This window comes from Coregonus clupeaformis, chromosome 33 (assembly GCF_020615455.1).
Source record: "Coregonus clupeaformis isolate EN_2021a chromosome 33, ASM2061545v1, whole genome shotgun sequence".
Taxonomy (NCBI): Eukaryota; Metazoa; Chordata; class Actinopteri; order Salmoniformes; family Salmonidae; genus Coregonus; species Coregonus clupeaformis.
The window spans coordinates 34217533-34236806 of NC_059224.1; the positions used below are offsets into that span (position 1 = coordinate 34217533).

Genomic DNA, 19274 nt, shown 5'->3' on the forward strand with positions numbered 1-19274 from the left:
AATGTGGCTATCATACAGAACTACAAATACCATGATGATCTGGACGAGACTGCCTACTCGAGGCAAAGGTAAGTATCTCTGGATTAACTATCTAATGTTAGCTAAATGTAGTAATGAATAAATTGGCTACATTTCTTTAAATTGACAATTCTGTGAACTGTCTTGGGCAAGTTTTAAAATGACACAATACCTGTTAGCAAAGGTGTCAGCTAGAGATGACGTGCAGGAGCTTGCAGGGATTTGTAGTTTTGCATGATGTCTACTTTGATGCTAAGAGTAAATAGAGCCAAATATATTGATAAGTCAACTTGTCTGAGAGAGATTTACACGGTTATCAAAACTTCACGCCAGGGTAAGCCTTACCAAAACACAGCCATTATTTTAAGTGTTTCTAAAATCCCCTATGGGAAAAATGAATGGTGGAAAAACGATTGGAACCATTTCCCTCCAGCTAGGTTTTATTGGTATTATGACGTCTATTGTGGGGCTCTATGGAGGGAGTGATGCTGCTGCCATCAGTGCACCCTCATCCCTTTCGCCATCCAGCTTTAGGCATGTTGATGACTTTGCAAAGTTGCAACTTGGGATAAACAACAACACATGTCCTCCTCCTACACCTTATGTTGAAATCCAACATGCTCTGAATGTCTTATCAACACTGAAGAATGGTCTTGTTCATGCTAAATTACTTGCTAATGATATTATAGTACAGTGGTATGACAATAATTCAACTCTATTAATCATTTATATAGAGTGAGATAAAGAAGGGTATTGTGTCCATCTCCATGCAGGAATGTTTAACTGTGTCCCAAATGGCACCCTATTCCCTATATAGTGCACTACTCGGAGCTGGGCATATGGGGGCAGTTTGAGAAAAAACCTGTGTTATGGATTGCATTTGTATGAAAGGAGACACTCAGGGGTCTCACTGAGGAGAACAGCACCCCCCTGTGGGGAGAGTTGAGCTAACAGTGCAGGTTTGAGCAAAAACCAACAGGAGGGTAGCTCTCCAGGAACAGGGTTGGCGAGCCAAACTGCACTTTTATCAATCATTTAAAAAAATAATTTCCTGTCACGGAGCTGGCCGTCACTCCACACACATAAGAAGTTAAAATACAACTAGACTGAAAAGTAATCAAAAAAAGTATACATCTTTATTAAAAACAGATGGGATCACAGAGGATAAAACTCTGTCTAGCCTCTTACCACATTGTCAAAATCTCCCCAAACTGTTCTCAACCTCCATTTTAAAGGAGAAACACAATCAGGTGTGGACAATAACCAATTAGGGGTGTGGCCCACACACCTGCATACAATTAACTAGACCAGACAATTAACCAAACAAACTGAAGGAGATGTAGTTGATAGATTAAGTGCACTTATATGGATAAAGTATGGAATAATGGTAAACCTGGGCCAAGTTCAACAAATATAGTTAACATAACACATTTAAAACAGTTAAAGGGGGAAATTGTGTCCTAGTGAAGATAGTATCATCAAATTTCCCAACTTAAAAACAATAACAACCTCCAAGTGTCACTACTCACTACTGTCAATTTGAAGTGGTTCAAATGTCATTGAGAATAAAGAAGGTAAAAGAAAGATAAACATAATGTTCTTGACTTTATCTCTGTTTAAATGGTTCTTAGGTGACCTAACATGTCCCCCTGCTACTTGTGTCCGTAGGCCAGAGAGGATATCATCCACATGCTGAAGTCAGAGCGTACGCGACCCGAAGCCCTGGAGGCCCATTACGGCTCAGCTGCCCCCATCAAACCCCTCCAGGCCCTGCAGAGAGACAGCCTTCTGACCAACACTACAATGCTAGGGGACAACGTCTATGAGATGCCCATGCAAGAGGTGAGTGGCGCAGTGGTCTAAGGCACTACATCGCAGTGCTAGCTGTGCCACTAGAGATCCTGGGTCGAATCCAGGCTCTGCCGTAGCCGGCCGCGACCGGGAGACCCATGGGGCGGCACACAATTGGCCCAGGGTAGGGGAGGGATGTAACTCAGTTGGTAGAGCATGGCGTTTGCAAAGCCAGGGTTGTGGGTTCGATTCCCACGGGGGGCCAGTATGAAAAATAAAATAACAAATAATGTATGCACTCACTAACTGTAAGTTGCTCTGGATAAGAGCGTCTGCTAAATGACTAAAATGTAAAAAAAATTTAATAGACAGCCTGGTCTCATAGACTAGACATAACATAGTAAATGTAAATCCGGGACACTCAAAGTATGTTGTGTCTGGTATGCTTACATAAGACAGAAGTTTTTAAAGGATAGTGGTTGGTCAAAGGTTGCGTGTTCGAATCTCATCACAGACAATCTTAGCTAATCAGCAACTAGTGACTACTTTTTAGCTTCTTTGCAACTACTTAGCATGTTAGCTAACCCTTCCCCTAACCTTTTAACCTAATTCCTTACCTTAACTATGTTACGTCTACCTCCGAGTCCAGGTTGCTATAGAAGTTCATATCAAAATAAATACTATACTATAGATCGCTATACAGTGTTGATAAAGAGGTAAATGTTTGTAACTAATATACTGGATAGATACCAGTGTATGAATGACTCAGACATTGTGTGCGCCCCAAATGGCATTCTATTCCCTAATAGCGAATAACTTTATATCATATGGGCCCTGGTCAAAAGTAGTGCACTATATAGGGAATAGGGTGCCATTTGGGATGAAAACATGGTGGTTGTCATTGAAAACCCTCTAATATGTTGATCAGTTGGACCGGCTGGAGGACAAGCATCGCGAGACGTACAGGCGTATGCTGGAACAGCTGCTGCTGGCCGAGAAGTGTCACCGCCACACGGTTAATGAGCTGGACAGCGAGAAACGCAAACACACAGACTTCATGAACAAGAGTGATGACTTCACCAACCTGCTGGAGCAGGAGAGGGAGAGGTGAGGGGAAGTGTGTGTGAGAGAGAGTTGCTTGTTCCTTATTCCATGTGTGTAAGTAGTGGCGTACCACAGTTTCCCAGGGCCCCCACAAGGTCTGAGCAGCTAACCTAACCTTTTTTTTTAACCAGGTAAGCCAGTTGAGAACAAGTTCTCATTTACAACTGCGACCTGGCCAAGATAAAAAAGCAATGTGGAAAAAACAACAACAACACAGAGTTACATATGGAATAAACAAAGCGTACAGTCAATAACACAATAGAAAGTCTTTATACAGTGTGTGCAAATGTAGTAAGTTATGGAGGTAAGGCAATAAATAGGCCATAGTGCAAAATAATTACAATTATCATTTAGTATTAACACTGGAGTGATAGATGTTGTACAGATAGAGATACTGGGGTGCAAATGAGCAAAATAAATAACAATGTAAATAACAATATGGGGATGAGATAGTTGGGTGGGCTAATTACAGATGGGCTGTGTACAGGTGCAGTGATCGGTAAGCTGCTCTGACAACTGATGCTTAAAGATAGTGAGGGAGTTATGTGTCTCCAGCTTAAGAGATTTTTGCAGTTCGTTCCAGTCATTGGCAGCAGAGAACTGGAAGGAATGGCGACCAAAGGAGGTGTTGGCTTTGGGGATGACCAGTGAGATATACCTGCTGGAACGCATACTACGGGTGGGTGTTGCTATGGTGACCAATGAGCTAAGATAAGGCGGGGATTTTCCTAGAAGGGATTTATAGATGACCTGGAGCCAGTGGGTTTGGCGATGAATATGTAGTGAGAGCCAGCCAACGAGAGCGTACAGGTCACAATGGTGGGTAGTGTATGGGGCTTTGGTGACAAAACGGATGGCATTGTGATAGACTACATCCAATTTGCTGAGTAGAGTGTTGGAAGCTATTTTGTAAATGACATCGCCAAAGTCAAGGATCGGTAGGATAGTCCGTTTTACGAGGGCATGTTTAGCAGCATGAGTGAAGGAGGCTTTGTTGCGAAATAGGAAGCCGATTCTAGATTTAACTTTGGATTGGAGATGCTTAATGTGAGTCTGGAAGGAGAGTTTAGTCTAACCAGACACCTAGGTATTTGTAGTTGTCCACATATTCTAAATCAGAGCCGCCGAGAGTAGGGATTCTAGTCGGGCAGGTGGGTGCAAGCAGCATTCGATTGAAGAGCATGCATTTAGTTTTACTAGCTTTTAAGAGCAGTTGGAGGCCACGGAAGGAGGTTTGTTAACACAGTGTCCAATGAAGGGCCAGATGTATACAAAATGGTGTCATCTGCGTAGAGGTGGATCTGAGAGTCACCAGCAGCAAGAGCGACATCATTGATATACACAGAGAATAGAGTCGGCCCGAGAATTGAACCCTGTGGCACCCCCATAGAGACTGCCAGAGGTCCAGACAACAGGCCCTCCGATTTGACACATTGAACTCTATCTGAGAAGTAGTTGGTGAACCAGGCGAGGCAGTCATTTGAGAAACCAAGGCTATTTAGTCTGCCAATAAGAATACGGTGATTGACAGAGTCAAAAGCCTTGGCCAGGTCGATGAAGACGGCTGCACAGTACTGTCTTTTATCGATCGCGGTTATTATATCGTTTAGGACCTTGAGCATGGCTGAGGTACACCCATGATCAGCTCGGAAACCAGATTGCATAGTGGAGAAGGTACGGTGGGATTCTAAATGGTCGGTGATCTGTTTGTTAACTTGGCTTTCAAATACTTTCGAAAGGCAGGGCAGGATGGATATAGGTCTGTAACAGTTTGGATCTAGGGTGTCACACCCTTTGAAGAGGGGGATGACCGCGGCAGCTTTCCAATCTCTGGAGATCTCAGACGATACAAAAGAGAGGTTGAACAGGCTGGTGATAGGGGTTGCAACAATTTCGGCGGCTAATTTTAGAAAGAAAGGGTCCAGAATGTCTAGCCCAGCTTTGTAGGGGTCCAGATTTTGCAGCTCTTTCAGAACATCAGCTATCTGAATTTGGGTGAAGGAAAAGCGGTGGGGGGGGCATGGGCAAGTTTCAGCGGAGGATGCAGAGCTGGTGGCCAGCCGTAGCAAAAAGCTTGTTGAAATGTTCGATTATCGTAGATTTATCGGTAGTGACAGTGTTTCCTAGCCTCAGTGCAGTGGGCAGCTGGTAGGAGGTGCTCTTATTCTCCATGGACTTTACAGTGCCCCAAAACTTTTTGGAGTTAGTGCTACAGGATGCACATTTCTGTTTGAAAAAGTTAGCCTTTGCTTTCCTAACTGATTGTGTATATTGGTTCCTGACTTCCCTTAAAAGTTACATATCGCGGGGCCTGTTCGATGCTAATGCCGTATGCCACAGGATGTTTTTGTGCTGGTCAAGGGCAGTCAAGTCTGGGGTGAACCAGGGGCTATATCTGTTCTTAGTTCTGAATTTTTTGAATGGGGCATGCTTATTTAAGATGGAGAGGAAAGCACTTTTAAAGAACAACCAGGCATCCTCTACTGATGGAATGAGGTCAATATCCATCCAGGATACCCGGGCCAGGTCAATTTGTAAGCCCTGCTCGCTGAAGTGTTTTAGGGAGCGTTTGACAGTGATGAGGGGTGGTCGTTTGACCGCGGACCCATTACGGACGCAGGCAATGAGGCAGTGATCACTGAGATCCTGGTTGAAGACAGCGGAGGTGTATTTAGAGGGTAAATTAGTCAGGATGATATCTATGAGGGTGCCCATGTTAATGGATTTAGGGTTGTACCTGGTAGGTTCCTTGATAATTTGTGTGAGATTGAGGGCATCTAGTTTAGATTGTAGGACGGCCGGGATGTTAAGCATATCCCAGTTTAGGTCACCAAGCAATACAAACTCTGAGGATAGATGGGGGGCAATCAATTCACATATGGTGTTCAGGGCACAGCTGGGGGCTAAGGGGGGTCTGTAGCAAGCGGCAACAGTGAGAGACTATTTCTGGAAAGGTGGATTTTTAGAAGTAGAAGCTAAAACTGTTTGGGCACAGACCTGGATAGCCTGCAGAGCTCTATCATACTATCTCTACAGTAGATTGCAACTCCGCCCCCTTTGGCAGTTATATCTAGACGGAAAATGTTGTGGTTGGGAATGGAAATTTCAGAATCTTTGTTGGCCTTCCTAAGCCAGGATTCAGACACTTCTAGAACATCAGGGTTGGCTGAGTGTGCTAACGCAGTGAATAACTCAAAATTAGGGAGGAGGCTTCTGATGTTAACCTGCAAGAAACCAAGGCTTTTGCGATTACAGAAATCAACAAATGATAGCACCTGGGGAGCAGGAGTGATACTGGGGGCTACAGGGCCTGGGTTAACCTCTACATCACCAGAAGAACAGAGGAGGAGTAGAATAAGGATACGGCTAAAGGCTTTAAGAACTGGTCTTCTAGTGCGTTGGGTACAGAGAAAAAAAGGGGCCGATTTCCGGGCGTTGTAGAATAGATTCAGGGCATTATGTACAGACAAGGATATGGAAGGATACGAGTACAGTGGAGGTAAACCTAAGCGTTGGGTAAAGATGAAAGAGATAGCATCACTGGAGGCACCGATTGAGCCGGTCTCCGTGTGTGTGGGGGGTGGGACAAAGGATCTATCTGAGACAGGTTGAGCAGGACTGGGGGCTCTACATTGAAAAAGTACAGTTAGAACTAACCGAAACAGCAATAGGCAAGGCATATTGACATGGGAGATAGGCATAAATCAGTCACAGGTGTTATTCAAGAGAGCTAAGACAACAACTGGTAATGGCGACGAAAGTTTGAGCTGAGGCTAAACAGATCAACAGGATGGGGTACCGTATAAAGGAACAGTCCAGCAGGCATCAGCTGTGTAGCTGAGTGATCATAAGGTCCAGTGAACAGCAATAAGTAAGTCCGGGAGCAGTTCAGCGGCTTCTACGCTACAGGCACGGCTGTTGATTGCGTGTACTAGCGGGCCTGGGCTAGCAGATGGATCTTCGTGGTCGTCGCAACGGGAAGCCTGTTGAAACCACATCAGACAATTATGTTGGCTGACCAGTCGTGATGGATCGGCGGGGCTCCGTGTCAACACTAGGAGGTCCCGTCCGTTTGACAGAGCGGTAGATAGCCGGGAGATGGGCCTGGCTCGAGGCTAGCTCAAGGCTAACTGGGTCTAACTGACTCCTGAGTGGCGCAGTGGTCTAAGGCACTGCATCGCAGTGCTAACTGTGCCACTAGAGATCCTGGTTCGAATCCAGGCTCTGTCGCCGCCGGCCGCGACCGGGAGACTCATGGGCGGCGCACAATTGGCCCAGCGTCGTCCAGGGTAGGGGAGGGAATGGCCGGCAGGGATGTAGCTCAGTTGATAGAGCATGGCGTTTGCAACGCCAGGGTTGTGGGTTCGATTCCCACGGGGGGCCAGTATAAAAAAAAATATGTATTCACTAACTGTAAGTCGCTCTGGATAAGAGCGTCTGCTAAATGACTAAAATGTAAATGTAAAATGTTAGCTTCAGGACAGTGGTGATTAGTGGTGATTAGCCAACAACGACATGGGGCAGAGAAAAATTTGCAGTTTTATAGCTAATCTCATGCTATGCTATTCTTAAGTTTTTAAATGAGGCTAAGAAAATTTAGATATTTTAAAGTTAATTTCCTTCAATTCTACACATATTGCCATGGGGCAGAGAGCACATTTGCAGTTTTATAGCTAAGTAAGAGAAAATATTTATGTTCTAAAACTAATTTCCTGCAACACATATTGCCATGTTTTGTCATGGCTATTTTACACATTCTTCCATGGCTTAAGAGCCTGTGGGCCCCCACCTTGCGGGGGCTGTGGTACGCAAGTGAGTAATTACATAATGTTACAATTGGTTGTGTGCCAATCTGTCACTGCACTCTGCAAATCACGAGGCCCGCAGTGCTCTAAAGTGCGACCATTTTGATCTCATATGCTCCTAGATATTTTGCTGTGCGACCTGACATTTTATTTTGGGAGCACCAGTGCGACCAGGAAAGAAATCACCCAGATAGTATTTGTTGTAATGATGGGCTTCACTGTGCAGTTGTTTCTGAGTGCCCTAGAGAAAACAACTAGCGCAGATTCGTACAATGCCTGTGTCTACCACTTTGTGCAGCCGGTTAGCTAAAGGCTTTCCCATGAAACAAATTAAATGTTAACTGCAAAGTAGGCTTACCTGGAAGAATGATATGATATCATGATGATTTATATGAATCGGGTGGTGTTTTGTTTTGCAAACTCTGCTATTGCGCATGCAGTACAGAAACATTGCCAGCCAAACACCAGTCTCTTGAGGTGCACAATTGAAATTAAAGAGCAACTATACCCTCTAAAATAACATTTAAATTATTCCCCAGACCTCAGAAGGTCTCCTGATGTGGTTTAAGCATTGTTGTGGGCTTAGAACATCCTTTTTTTCTATTAAAAAAGTATGATTTTGAGAGTGAAAACCTGAAGAAGAAAAAAAACTGGGGAAATCGAAACCTGGAAAAACAAAACCGATAATTGTGCTGGTGGACCAAAAAGGTAATTATTTAGGCCCTGTTCATAAACCATGTAACGAGTCGTTCCAAAACCACTCAGGGGCATTTGTTTAAACCTTGTTCAGTCATGTTACCTCATTAGTTAGCTAGCTAGCTAACAACCAGTTTACTTTACCAGTATACTGTATCTAAACATTTGGGGGCACAGAAAGAAAGGAAAGGGGATTTGAGCCCTGCATGAGGGGCACATGGAGCATGATGAGGGATGAAAGCGAGGTCAATCTCAGCCATGTTGGGAGGGGGTTGACATCACTATCACACCGCCACACACCACAGACCTCTGCTCTGCGACCATGCTACAGCGGCTCTCTCAGGCAGACACACGCGCGCTCTGTCCCCATCAAGCAGCTCGGCCTAAGCAATACTGGACAAAGACCCAGGAACAAAGCGGTACATGAGACGCTGAAGCTGAGACAGCTTCAAAGAGCCCTGATGTAGCGTGTAAAGACACCCAGAGTCAATTCTCAATAGAGTGATGAATAGACTCAACCAATGAAAGATGAAACACCAGGCAGTGCCACGCTGTTTACAGTTAAGTGTCCTCACATTAGATATCAATGACGTACACATTGTTATTGAACACAGCACATAGAGGTACTGACATGGTGAAGAATACATTGCTACAACTATGATTTACATTAATATGGGAGTATTACATAGAATATATCATTATTTTATGGCATTGCTGTTATTTACCTTAATAGATATACAGTAACTGTCACAAGCTGTGATTTACCCATCAAATAATTTTAGCCTACTGTGAGACCAACTGAGTTTGACTATGGCTTTAAAACAAGGATGTAGAAGAGATTTTTTAAAATCCTATGCCAGCAAGATGCTTCCAGGTGGAATTTATGAGGCTCATAACAAAGGTGGAATCCAGATGTCAATCTAACCTGGCCCCCAGTATAGTGCCTCAGTGGTACCCAATTCCCTATGTAGTGCACTCCTTTCTACCAGGGCCCATAGGGAAGCAGTGCACTATATAGGAAATAGAGTGCCCTTTGGGATGCAGCCTCAGTCTGACAGTACCTCAAGACCTGCAAGTCAGGACAGAACACTGACATCATCTATACCCAACACTAGAGTAATCTGATAAGGGATCTGTCTATCTGATAATGCATGGCGATTAATGGTTCATCACCATCAGAACACTGCTAGCTCACACAGTACTATGCACAGCTAGTTCTACTCCACGCGTAAAACATTCCCCAATGGAAACACCTCGTGCCTCACTGAACCATTTACCCACAACATGAACATATTGTAGTGTTTTGAAAGTGGGTTGCATGCTTATTGATTAGTCTTATATAAGGAACAGATTTAATGTTCTAGTTCCTATTTGAGGAACATGTTGTGTATGTCCTCTTCCACGGGTGAAAAGCCACCCAGCATTGCCAAATTGATTGCTGTGTATGCAAATCATTTCTGTCAATTATAATTGACATTGTTTTACTTGTGCTAGAATAAATTGGCTGTTCATATGACGTTCATATGTTGTTCAGGACATTTACATACTTTCAGTGGTGAGACATGTCACTTTTGTATCTGGGCAATTCCATGGTAACAGAATGACGCTGAGACTCAGATTTTTTTAATGTATGCCAAACAAACACCATTGATTGCAAAGTTAAACAAACCATAAAACTCCATGCACAATCAGTACATTTTCAAAATGTCCACTGAAAATTTTACAAAAACACATACAGTGCCTTTAGAAAGTATTCACACCCCTTGACTTTTTCCACATTTTGTTACAGCCTGAATTTAAAATGGATTAAATTGATATTGTGTCACTGGCCTACACACAATACACCATAATGTCAAAGTGGAATTAGGTTTAGACATTTTTTTTAAATTGATTAAAAATGAAAAGCAGAAATGTCTTGTCAATAAGTATTCAACCCCTTTGTTATGGCAAACCTAAAGTTCAGGATATTTTTTTTTTGCTTAACAAGTCAAATAAGTTGCATGGACTCACTCTGTGTTAAATAAGTGTTTAACATGATTTTTGAATGATTTTTGAATGACTACCTCATCTCTTTACCCCACACATACAATTATCTGGAGCGTCATTCATGCCTTACCAAAAAATCCACAAACGACTGGATAAGCCACCAGGAAGACCTATTGTGGCCTCCATTGACTGAAAATATTTCTGCTTTTGTAGATGTATTTCTAAAACCCAGTGTGGTGTCATTCCCTGCATATGTACGTGATACTATGGACATGATTAACACCCTTAAGACAATGCACAATATCAATGGGGAGACGTTCACCTCCCTGACCAAGGCCCTTCTCCCCCGATTGCTCAGTTTGGCCGGGTGGCCAGCTCTAGGAAGAGTCTTGGTGGTTCCAAACTTCTTCCATTTAAGAATGATGGAGGCCACTGTGTTCTTGGGGACCTTCAATACTGCAGACATGTTTTGGTACCCTTCCCCAGATCTGTACCTTGACACAATCCTGTCTCAGAGCTCTACGGACAATTCCTTAGACCTCATGGCTTGGTTTTTGCTCTGACATGCGCTGTCAACTGTGGGACCTTATATAGACAAGTGTGTGCCTTTCCAAATCACGTCCAATCAATTGAATTTACCACAGGTAGGGCTGTTGCGATGACTGTATTACTGCCACACCGGCGGTCACGAGTCATGAAGGCAGTCAAATTCCATATGACCGTTTAGTCACGATAGCTAGGCTTCTCCAAACTCTGATGCTGCTGCTGGTCATTAGTAGCCTATGAAACCTGCTAACTGCCTGGTACTCAGCACTCTATTGTCCCTCTAATCACTCTGACATCAATGCAAATGTAATCAAACAATTCATGAGCCCATGAGCTCATGTTGCGCAACATTTCTATAGGCCATGCAATTGAGTGAGAAAACAGTGAAGGACTCTACTAGAAAGAGGAGGATCCCATCAGCTTTCTATAGGCTAGGCCTACTATATTTATTTCTCAACTTTCCTAATATTAAGCACATTGCTTATATTTACAACAGGAGTATAGCCTACGTGGCTGGCATGAAAATGAACCGCAGGAAAAGCGTTCTCCATTCGGTATTTAAGTGCATAGATGACTTATTTTTTCCCGGCTGCCCCTGTTTCTAGACACATTATAACGTGGCATTTTATTGTACCCAGCACAAGGTGCACCTGTGTTTAATCAGCTTCTTAATATGCCACACCTTTGGGTGGATGGATTATCTTGGCAAAGGAGAAATGCTCACTAACAGGGATGTAAACAAATGTGTGCCCAGTTTGAGAGAAATAAGCTTTATGTACGTATGGAAAACTTCAGGGATCTTTTATTTCAGCTCATGAAACATGGGACCAACACTTTACATGTAGCGTTTATATTTTTGTTCAGTGTAATTGGTAGGTCAACCTTTACTTGCGGACGTTTTCCACACTGCCAGACAGTAAATCCTATCTTTAACCATTAGTGGGGAAAATGCTCAACTGACCCACGATCAGCATCTAGGGGCAATGTCACCCTACTCCATTTCTCAACCTGAGAATCACTTCGTTTTTCTGTGCTGAGGACATGTAGAATGACTGGTTCAGTGACCTGGTGAATACATTTACAGAGGTTTAACGGTCTGTTAGATGTAGCATGGAGATGAGAGCCCATGACCTGAGTCTAATTACCTTGTTGAAACGGCCAGTGTTAAGCAAGCTGGGAACATCAAGCTGACCAACAACCGTACATTCATTTAGGTAAAGCCTTTAGCTAGGGATTATATGGATGGAGTCTCTAGGAAAATAGTAGAGGGAGTGTTGAAAATATGCCGTTGAAATATTAGATTTGGAGGTTTTATATTCATTTTGTTTGAGTGGGTCACATTCAGAAACATGTGAAATGAGACTTGTGACCTCTGAACGATTTCAAATGCATGCAAATTATTATAATCCATCTCCAAACATATTGTCACCTCAAAATCATTACTCATTTGGTGAGCAGGTGTCCATCTCTGTTTTTCTCACCGACTCGAGTTTTGAAAGATTTTCTAAAGTAGCATACTACCTAAATGTTAGCTTTGTCTGTAGCAAACTAGATACTTGCAAGCTCTTGTGCTCGCTGATGCACAGATTTCCAATTGCCTCCCCCCTTTCACCAATGACCTCCCCTCCCCCGCTCTGCTCGCAGCACCGTGTGATAACACATTCCTCCCAGCTGCAGTCATCGGAGATTCACTGCAGGTGATGTCATAATGGACAAGCCTAACCACCTGTGAAAGGATGCCAGCCAGTCCACAGAGGGAGAGGGAGAAAAAGAGTGAGAGAACTCTGCCAAGCCAATTAGATCTTTGTTTTGCATTTCATTCACCATGGTGGAACCTCTCCCGCTCTATCAGGTCTTTCAGTCAGTCGTTCTTCTTACGGGGAAATGGATACTGTATAGTTTCCCTAAATTAAAATATATTGATATGGCCATATCTGTTTTCCAAATACGTTCCCTTAAACTGAAACAAAAAAATCCAACAAGATAATTCTGTCCCAGAGGAAAAAAAGTATTCAGATTAGAGTGGAGTAGTTATTTTCAATTGTGACTTCTTCCTTTCTGTTCGAAGGTTCGTTATAGTAATCGTGATAGTTATAGTAACTGTAATTGTATGACATTAGTTCAGTCCAAGCTGTGGGCTTAGCTTGGCCACAGATATGTTGTGTGGGAGGTTTGGACCTTCTTTGCCGTCACTGATAGGCCTCTGTCAACAGAGTGGCTATGAATAGCCCTGACCACCAGGAAACATGCTGGTCATCTGCTAAAGGACTTATTCATAATGCCAGGATAATCAGTGAAATGACACCTGGCTCATATTCTAAACACTACCATCACCACAGAGAATGGAGGAATAAAGGGAGTATCTTGTTGCAGAACTATATTTGTCATATCATAATTGGGCCTATGGGCTCTGGTCAAAAGTAGTGTACTATAAAAGGAAAAAGGTGCCATTTGGAATGCAAACTTGGTCTCCTCATTAAGATTATCTGGATACCTTGAAGTAGCGTTGTTGTACACTCTTTCCTGAAATGCAGTGGTAGCTAATGGTAAATATTTGCAGTGGGTCATGCAACCATTTGACTCCTGTATTGCTGTTAATCTGGAGCCTTTTCTACTTGACAAGCTGCCAGGCAAATTGTGTGAGGGCCACCCTGGACCTCGTGACACAGGTTTTATGACCAGTGGTATTTGCATGATTCCACTTTAACTAGACCACAAGTGTTGCTCCCAGCCAGGAGCTATGGTCTGTGTCCCAAATAGCACCCAATTCCCTATATAGTGCACTACTTTTCATCAGGGCCCATAGGGGTGGGTGAGACATCTGTACTTTAATGAAGAACACTGCAGTGCTATAAATATCTGAAACCTCTCTGCAGGATTGGGCTTCTGGTGCAGCAAACTCATCCCGTTGTGAAAATGTACAAGTCTACTTTTACCATACCACCTTAGGATCTGGTATCTATTAATTACACTCTAATTTCTATCTATCACTTTACTTCCCTTTGCATTCAAGGGGAAGACGATTATGAACTAGTCTGGCACTAGTTTGACATTGTTCCCAAAACAAAACTTTTCCCTAGCATTGTTGCCTTGTTTCTATGGGAACATGGTTGGTCGCAAGATGGACAAGAGACAATTGGGTCAGGCAAGACAACAGTTTGTGTGTTGGAAGTGGAAAGAAGCCCTGCTAACATAGTATAATTCTATATACATTTACCTTTGGTCTAAAAGGCTGCTGCAAATCTACTGCAAATCTCACAAATACAATTCCCCTTCTCTGTTGGAGGAGAAAGGGGGGAAAAAGAGAGCAGGGGAACAGGAAAGAGTGTGAAAAGCCTTCCACCCCCCCTGGCTTGAACCCCTCCTCCTCTGTGGCCAAACAAGGGCAGCACCATTCTGTGCCATAAATGGGAGGAGGGATGACATCACCACCAGCTAGTGGAGCAGGGCTAGTTTTACACAATTCATTGTCCATTGATGACATGTTTGGAATGTGATGGCCAATTCCTCGTGGATTGGGGGCCCTCTCATGACCCAGTGAGAGAGAGCCGATGCCTGCCTGCATACAGCTCAGCACCTGCACTATCCAAAACACGCTAGGCAAGGACCTAATGCATCCATCCCGACTAGTAGTGGGTAAGTCTGAGAGTTTGAGCTGTTGAAACTTTAAGAAACAGCAGTCTGGCTGCTACAGTATCATGTGCATTGTTAGACCGGCTCCTGGTGGATTTGGTTACCGTGCAGGGAGAATTTGTTTGTAATGCAAAGCAACAGATGACAATGATCAGGACTCGCTCCTGATTACGCACTGAGTTTCTAGTGTCGTTGTGTGAGCACCATATGGAGGGGACCTGTTGCAGGCAGCAGACTCTCTATAGCAGTTGCACAAAGATATAGAGACTCCCGCAGAGATTAGTTAAACATCTACTCACATTATTCCGTTCAGGTTCACTCAGTGTTTTAAGGACACTGGTTGTGTTTTTATAGTTTAGCTAGCATGTCTCTGATATTGTGGTATTTTGCTCTGTGTGAAGGGCAGGGTTGTCCCTGTTGGGGAGAATCACATGAGGGTTCAGGCTTCTAATCTGACCCCCCACCCCCTCCTTTGTTTTCTCTTCTATCATGCCTTTGCCATTTCTTCTGTTTGCCTGCCTCCCATCCGGGATCCCACCACTGCCCACAGGGTTCTGGGCAGGGGATAAGGCACTAATTCTGAGTCTGGTCAGGCTCCTCTACTCTGGGAAATGTTACTTAACTTTGAAGAATTGTGAGACATTTTAAGAGTTAAAATACTTTTTTTTTTTAATTGAAATGCTTTTTTTCACAGACTATTTGCAGTTTACAAACTCAAAGGTTCAATATTTGTAAGTACTATGTAGCAGTAAGTACCTAGGCCTACATTGTTCCTGTACACTAATTACATCAGCAGGAACAATGTAGTAGATGCACAGTTTCACAGTCTCTTAATATAGAGGGGGATCAATTATTACATCAGGTGAAACATCTGAATAAAGCCTATCAAATGGAGAATTTACATTTCAATCACACTTCATCTCTCTCTTGCTCTCTGTGTCTCTGTCACTTTCTCTCTCCCTCTCCCCCTCTTCTCTCTCTCTCAGATTAAAGAGGCTGCTGGAGCAGGAGAAGGCGTACCAGGCTCGTAAAGACAAGGATCACAGCAGGAGGCTAGACAAGGTCCGTGAGGAGCTGGTCAAACTCAAGTCCTTTGCCCTGATGCTGGTGGATGAGCGGCAGCTCCACATTGAGCAGATCGACCAGCAGAGCCAGAAGGTCCAGGACCTTAGCAGCAAGCTCCAGGAGAGAGAACACCGGCTGGCCGCCGTAAGCGGCACCGCCAAGGAGGACGGCCAGAAGGTCCTCAGGCTAGAGGCGGAGCTGGAGTGCAAAGCTGCCAAGTTCACCCAGGAGCATGAGGAGATGACTGCCAAGCTGGCCAACCAGGAGTCCCAGAGCCGCCAGCTCCGCCTGAAGCTGGCAGGCCTGGCCCACAGGATCGAGGAGCTGGAGGAGAGCAACAAAGCACTGCAGAAGTCAGAGGAGGACCTCCTGGAGCTAAGGGACAAGATCAGCAAGGGGGAATGTGGGAACTCCAGCCTCATGGCAGAGCTGGAGAACCTGCGCAAGAGAGTGCTGGAGATGGAGGGCAAGGACGAGGAGATCACCAAGACGGAGAGCCAGGCCAGAGAGTTGAGGAAAAGGCTGCAGGACGAGGAGACCACCGGCCAGGAGCTGAGGCTGGAGGTGGAGAAAATGCAGAAGAGAATGGTGGACCTGGAGAAACTGGAGAGGGCTTTCAACACGAGCAAATCAGAGTGTGCAACACTTCATATTAACCTTGAAAGAGAGAAAGGACTGGCAAAGGACTTAGCCGGTGAGCTGGACACAGTGAAAAACCGTGTGAAAGAACTGGAGAACTCTGAGTCGAGACTTGAGAAGGCAGAGATGGGCCTAAAGGACGACCTGATGAAGCTGAAGTCATTTACAGTGATACTAGTGGATGAGAGAAGGAACATGACTGAGAGAATAAAACAGGAGGAGCAAAAGAGCGATGATTTAAATAAGATGTTCAAAACTGAGCAGAGTAAAGTTATGGATGTCACAGAAAAGTTGATTGAGGAGAGCAAAAAGCTCCTTAGACTGAAATCAGAAATGGAGGTAAAAGTGACGTCTCTTACTAAAGAGAAAGATGAACTGAAAACTAAACTTGCAAGTGAAGAGGAAAAGTGCAGGGATCTTAGCTCTAAGGTCGGTGTAATAAAAAAACGAATGGACGGGCTAGAGGAGGCAGAAAGGGTATTGTTAAAAATCAGCACCAATAAGGACAACAAGAGACCCCCAGACGAGGACAACAAATTCAAGGAGCTAACGCAGGAAATTGAAAGGCTCAAAAACCGTCTCAAACAGCTAGAGGTGGTGGAAGGTGACCTGATGAAGACAGAGGACGAGTATGACTTACTGGAGAAGAAGTTTAGAATGGAGCAGGACAAGGCCAATGCCCTCTCTCAGTTGCTGGAGGAGATGAAGAGTCAGACCGCCAGGAACAAAGCCATAGAGAAGGGAGAGGCGGTGAGCCAGGAGGCTGATCTGAGGATGCGCTGCAAGATGGAGGAGGCAAGGACCAGAGACCTGCAGGCAGATGTTCAGGCCCTCAAAGAGAAGATCCACGAGCTGATGAACAAGGAGGACCAGCTCTCCCAGCTGCAAGTGGACTACTCCCTCCTCCAGCAGAGATTCCTGGAGGAGGAGGACACAAAGAAGAGCCTGAGCCAGGAAGTGGTCAACCTCACCAAAGAGCTGGAGGTCACCAAGCGCTACAGCCGCGCCCTGCGTCCCAGTATGAATGGAAGGAGGATAGTAGACGTCCCTGTCACCTCCACCGCAGTCCAGACAGATGTGGTGGTCAGTGAACCTGCCGAGGAGGACACGCCTGCAGTGTTCATCAGGAAATCTGTCCTGGAGGAGAACCATATCATGAGCAACCTGAGGCAGAGGGGTCTGAAGAAGCCTGTAACCGTGCTGGAGCGCTACCCCCCTGCAGCCACCGAGTTGGGCATGAGAAAATCCTGGATCCCCTGGATGAGGAAGAAGGATGCAGTGACGATCACTCAGACCACCCCAGAGAATACCCCAACCCCTCAGGACAACGGGGACTCCTCCACTCGTCCACCCGAGCTGTCCATGTCCCAAAAGCCAGGCCAGCCGTTGCACATTCGAGTAACCCCCGATCACGAGAACAGCACTGCCACTTTGGAGATCACCGGCCATCGTGCTGAGGACTTCTTCTCCAGCGCCACCATCATCCCCACCTTGGGCCTGCAGAGGCCTCGCATCACCATTGTTCCCAAACCCACCACCATGTCCTCAAAGAGCAAGCCGGGTGAGGGCATGATGGGGGGGCCTGAGCGGTGCAAGTCTCCAGTCACCATCACCACCATCTCCAGGGCCAAGTCCCCAGATAGGAGTAAGGGCTCCTCCTACTCAGACTCGAACAGACCCCTCTCCCCCGTCTCCATCATCACAGTGAGCACCACTCCAGTGGCCGAGGCCTTTGCCTCCGCATCCCCAGAGCCCCATGACATGAGCAACATGGGCCGGGCTGTGTTCAAAGTGACCCCAGAGAAGCATACATTGCCTATGCCCGTCAGGAAATACAACTCCAACGCCAGCATAATCACCACCACGGAGGACAACAAGATCCACATCCACCTGGGACCTCAGTTCAAGAGGCCATCAGACATCAGCAGTAGCAGCCCTACACTGACAGTCAGTCCCCTTAGTGTGAGCACAGAGAGCAAGGAGGCACCCACAGGTACGGTGCTGCGCTCCCCACGTCACCCCAACAACACCACCACCGCTCCTGGGAAGACCACCCCCAGCAAATTGACCAGCAGCATCACCATCACCCCCATCACCTCGGCACCGTCCAGGCCAACTCAGTCTGTGGTGAGTAGTCAAAATCGAGTACATTTACATAAGCCCTCTGTTCTTTCTGCCGTCTATCTCTCTCCCTTTTATGATGATTTGAACAAGGGCTGTCTCACTAACAGAGATGCTTTTTATTGCATAATTTTCTATGTAACCGTTTTCAGCTGGTATGCTGAATACATTCTATCATTGTTAGTAATAAAGTTGTTCAATTACATGACCTTCGTTTCAGACAAACCATCTAAATTATATCCAATCTTTTGTATTTCAGTTGCTTCTGAAATGTTTCAAAATGATATCAGGTGGTGTCTGCTCCCTAGATAGCACTCTTTCCAGGTATACCAAAATCAAATACACTCCTTTTACCTATGACCAATACTAACACTGGAATGAATTGACACGCATATCCCCACCTTCCAAAGGCCACTCTCAAAGGATCCTGTGTTGACACACTGGTTTCTACTGGCACAAACTGACATGTTCCTCCCTTTTAACCGAAAATGGACCAGTGATGACCAATTTGGATGTTTGACTTCAAAGTGGGCTTACCTGCACATCAGCAATAAGACCAGAATACTGTAGTATATAATATCCTCTCCCAAGCTCTGTTAACTCAATGCAAACCGTTTTTGTGATGCTAGCTTTGAAATGCACTTTCTTAATGCTGTGAAGGGTGAAAGGTGAGCTATGGTAACATTGTGGTATTTCATACAGCTAGATTTAAAGAGGCTCTTTATGGATGGAAGCTTTTTGAAGGATAAGAAATGCAGCACCTCAATTCTATTGCAATTCTAATCACAATCAATATCCAATATGGCCAACTCTTGTCATCCCTCTTGAACCTGTGTAAATGGATTTATTTAATTTACATGTAATTCTGCA

The 19274-nt window shown here is 44.8% G+C and overlaps 1 protein-coding gene across 5 annotated transcripts in view; it reads left to right on the top strand.

Moving 5' to 3' along the window:
• LOC121549047 (filamin-A-interacting protein 1) overlaps nt 1-19274 on the top strand; it is a 41982-nt gene that overhangs the window by 13326 nt on the left and 9382 nt on the right. For 2 of the 5 annotated variants that reach the window (XM_041860858.1, XM_041860856.2), the window contains exons 3-5: nt 1687-1860; nt 2738-2916; nt 15566-18410. In XM_041860858.1, coding sequence (XP_041716792.1) covers nt 1687-1860; nt 2738-2916; nt 15566-18410 — 3198 coding nt within the window. Of the gene's footprint in view, nt 1-1407; nt 1593-1686; nt 1861-2737; nt 2917-14275; nt 14583-15565; nt 18411-18663; nt 18729-19274 lie in introns of those variants that run through there. The other 3 variants (XM_041860857.1, XM_041860859.2, XM_041860860.2) reach the window with 3 other exon arrangements.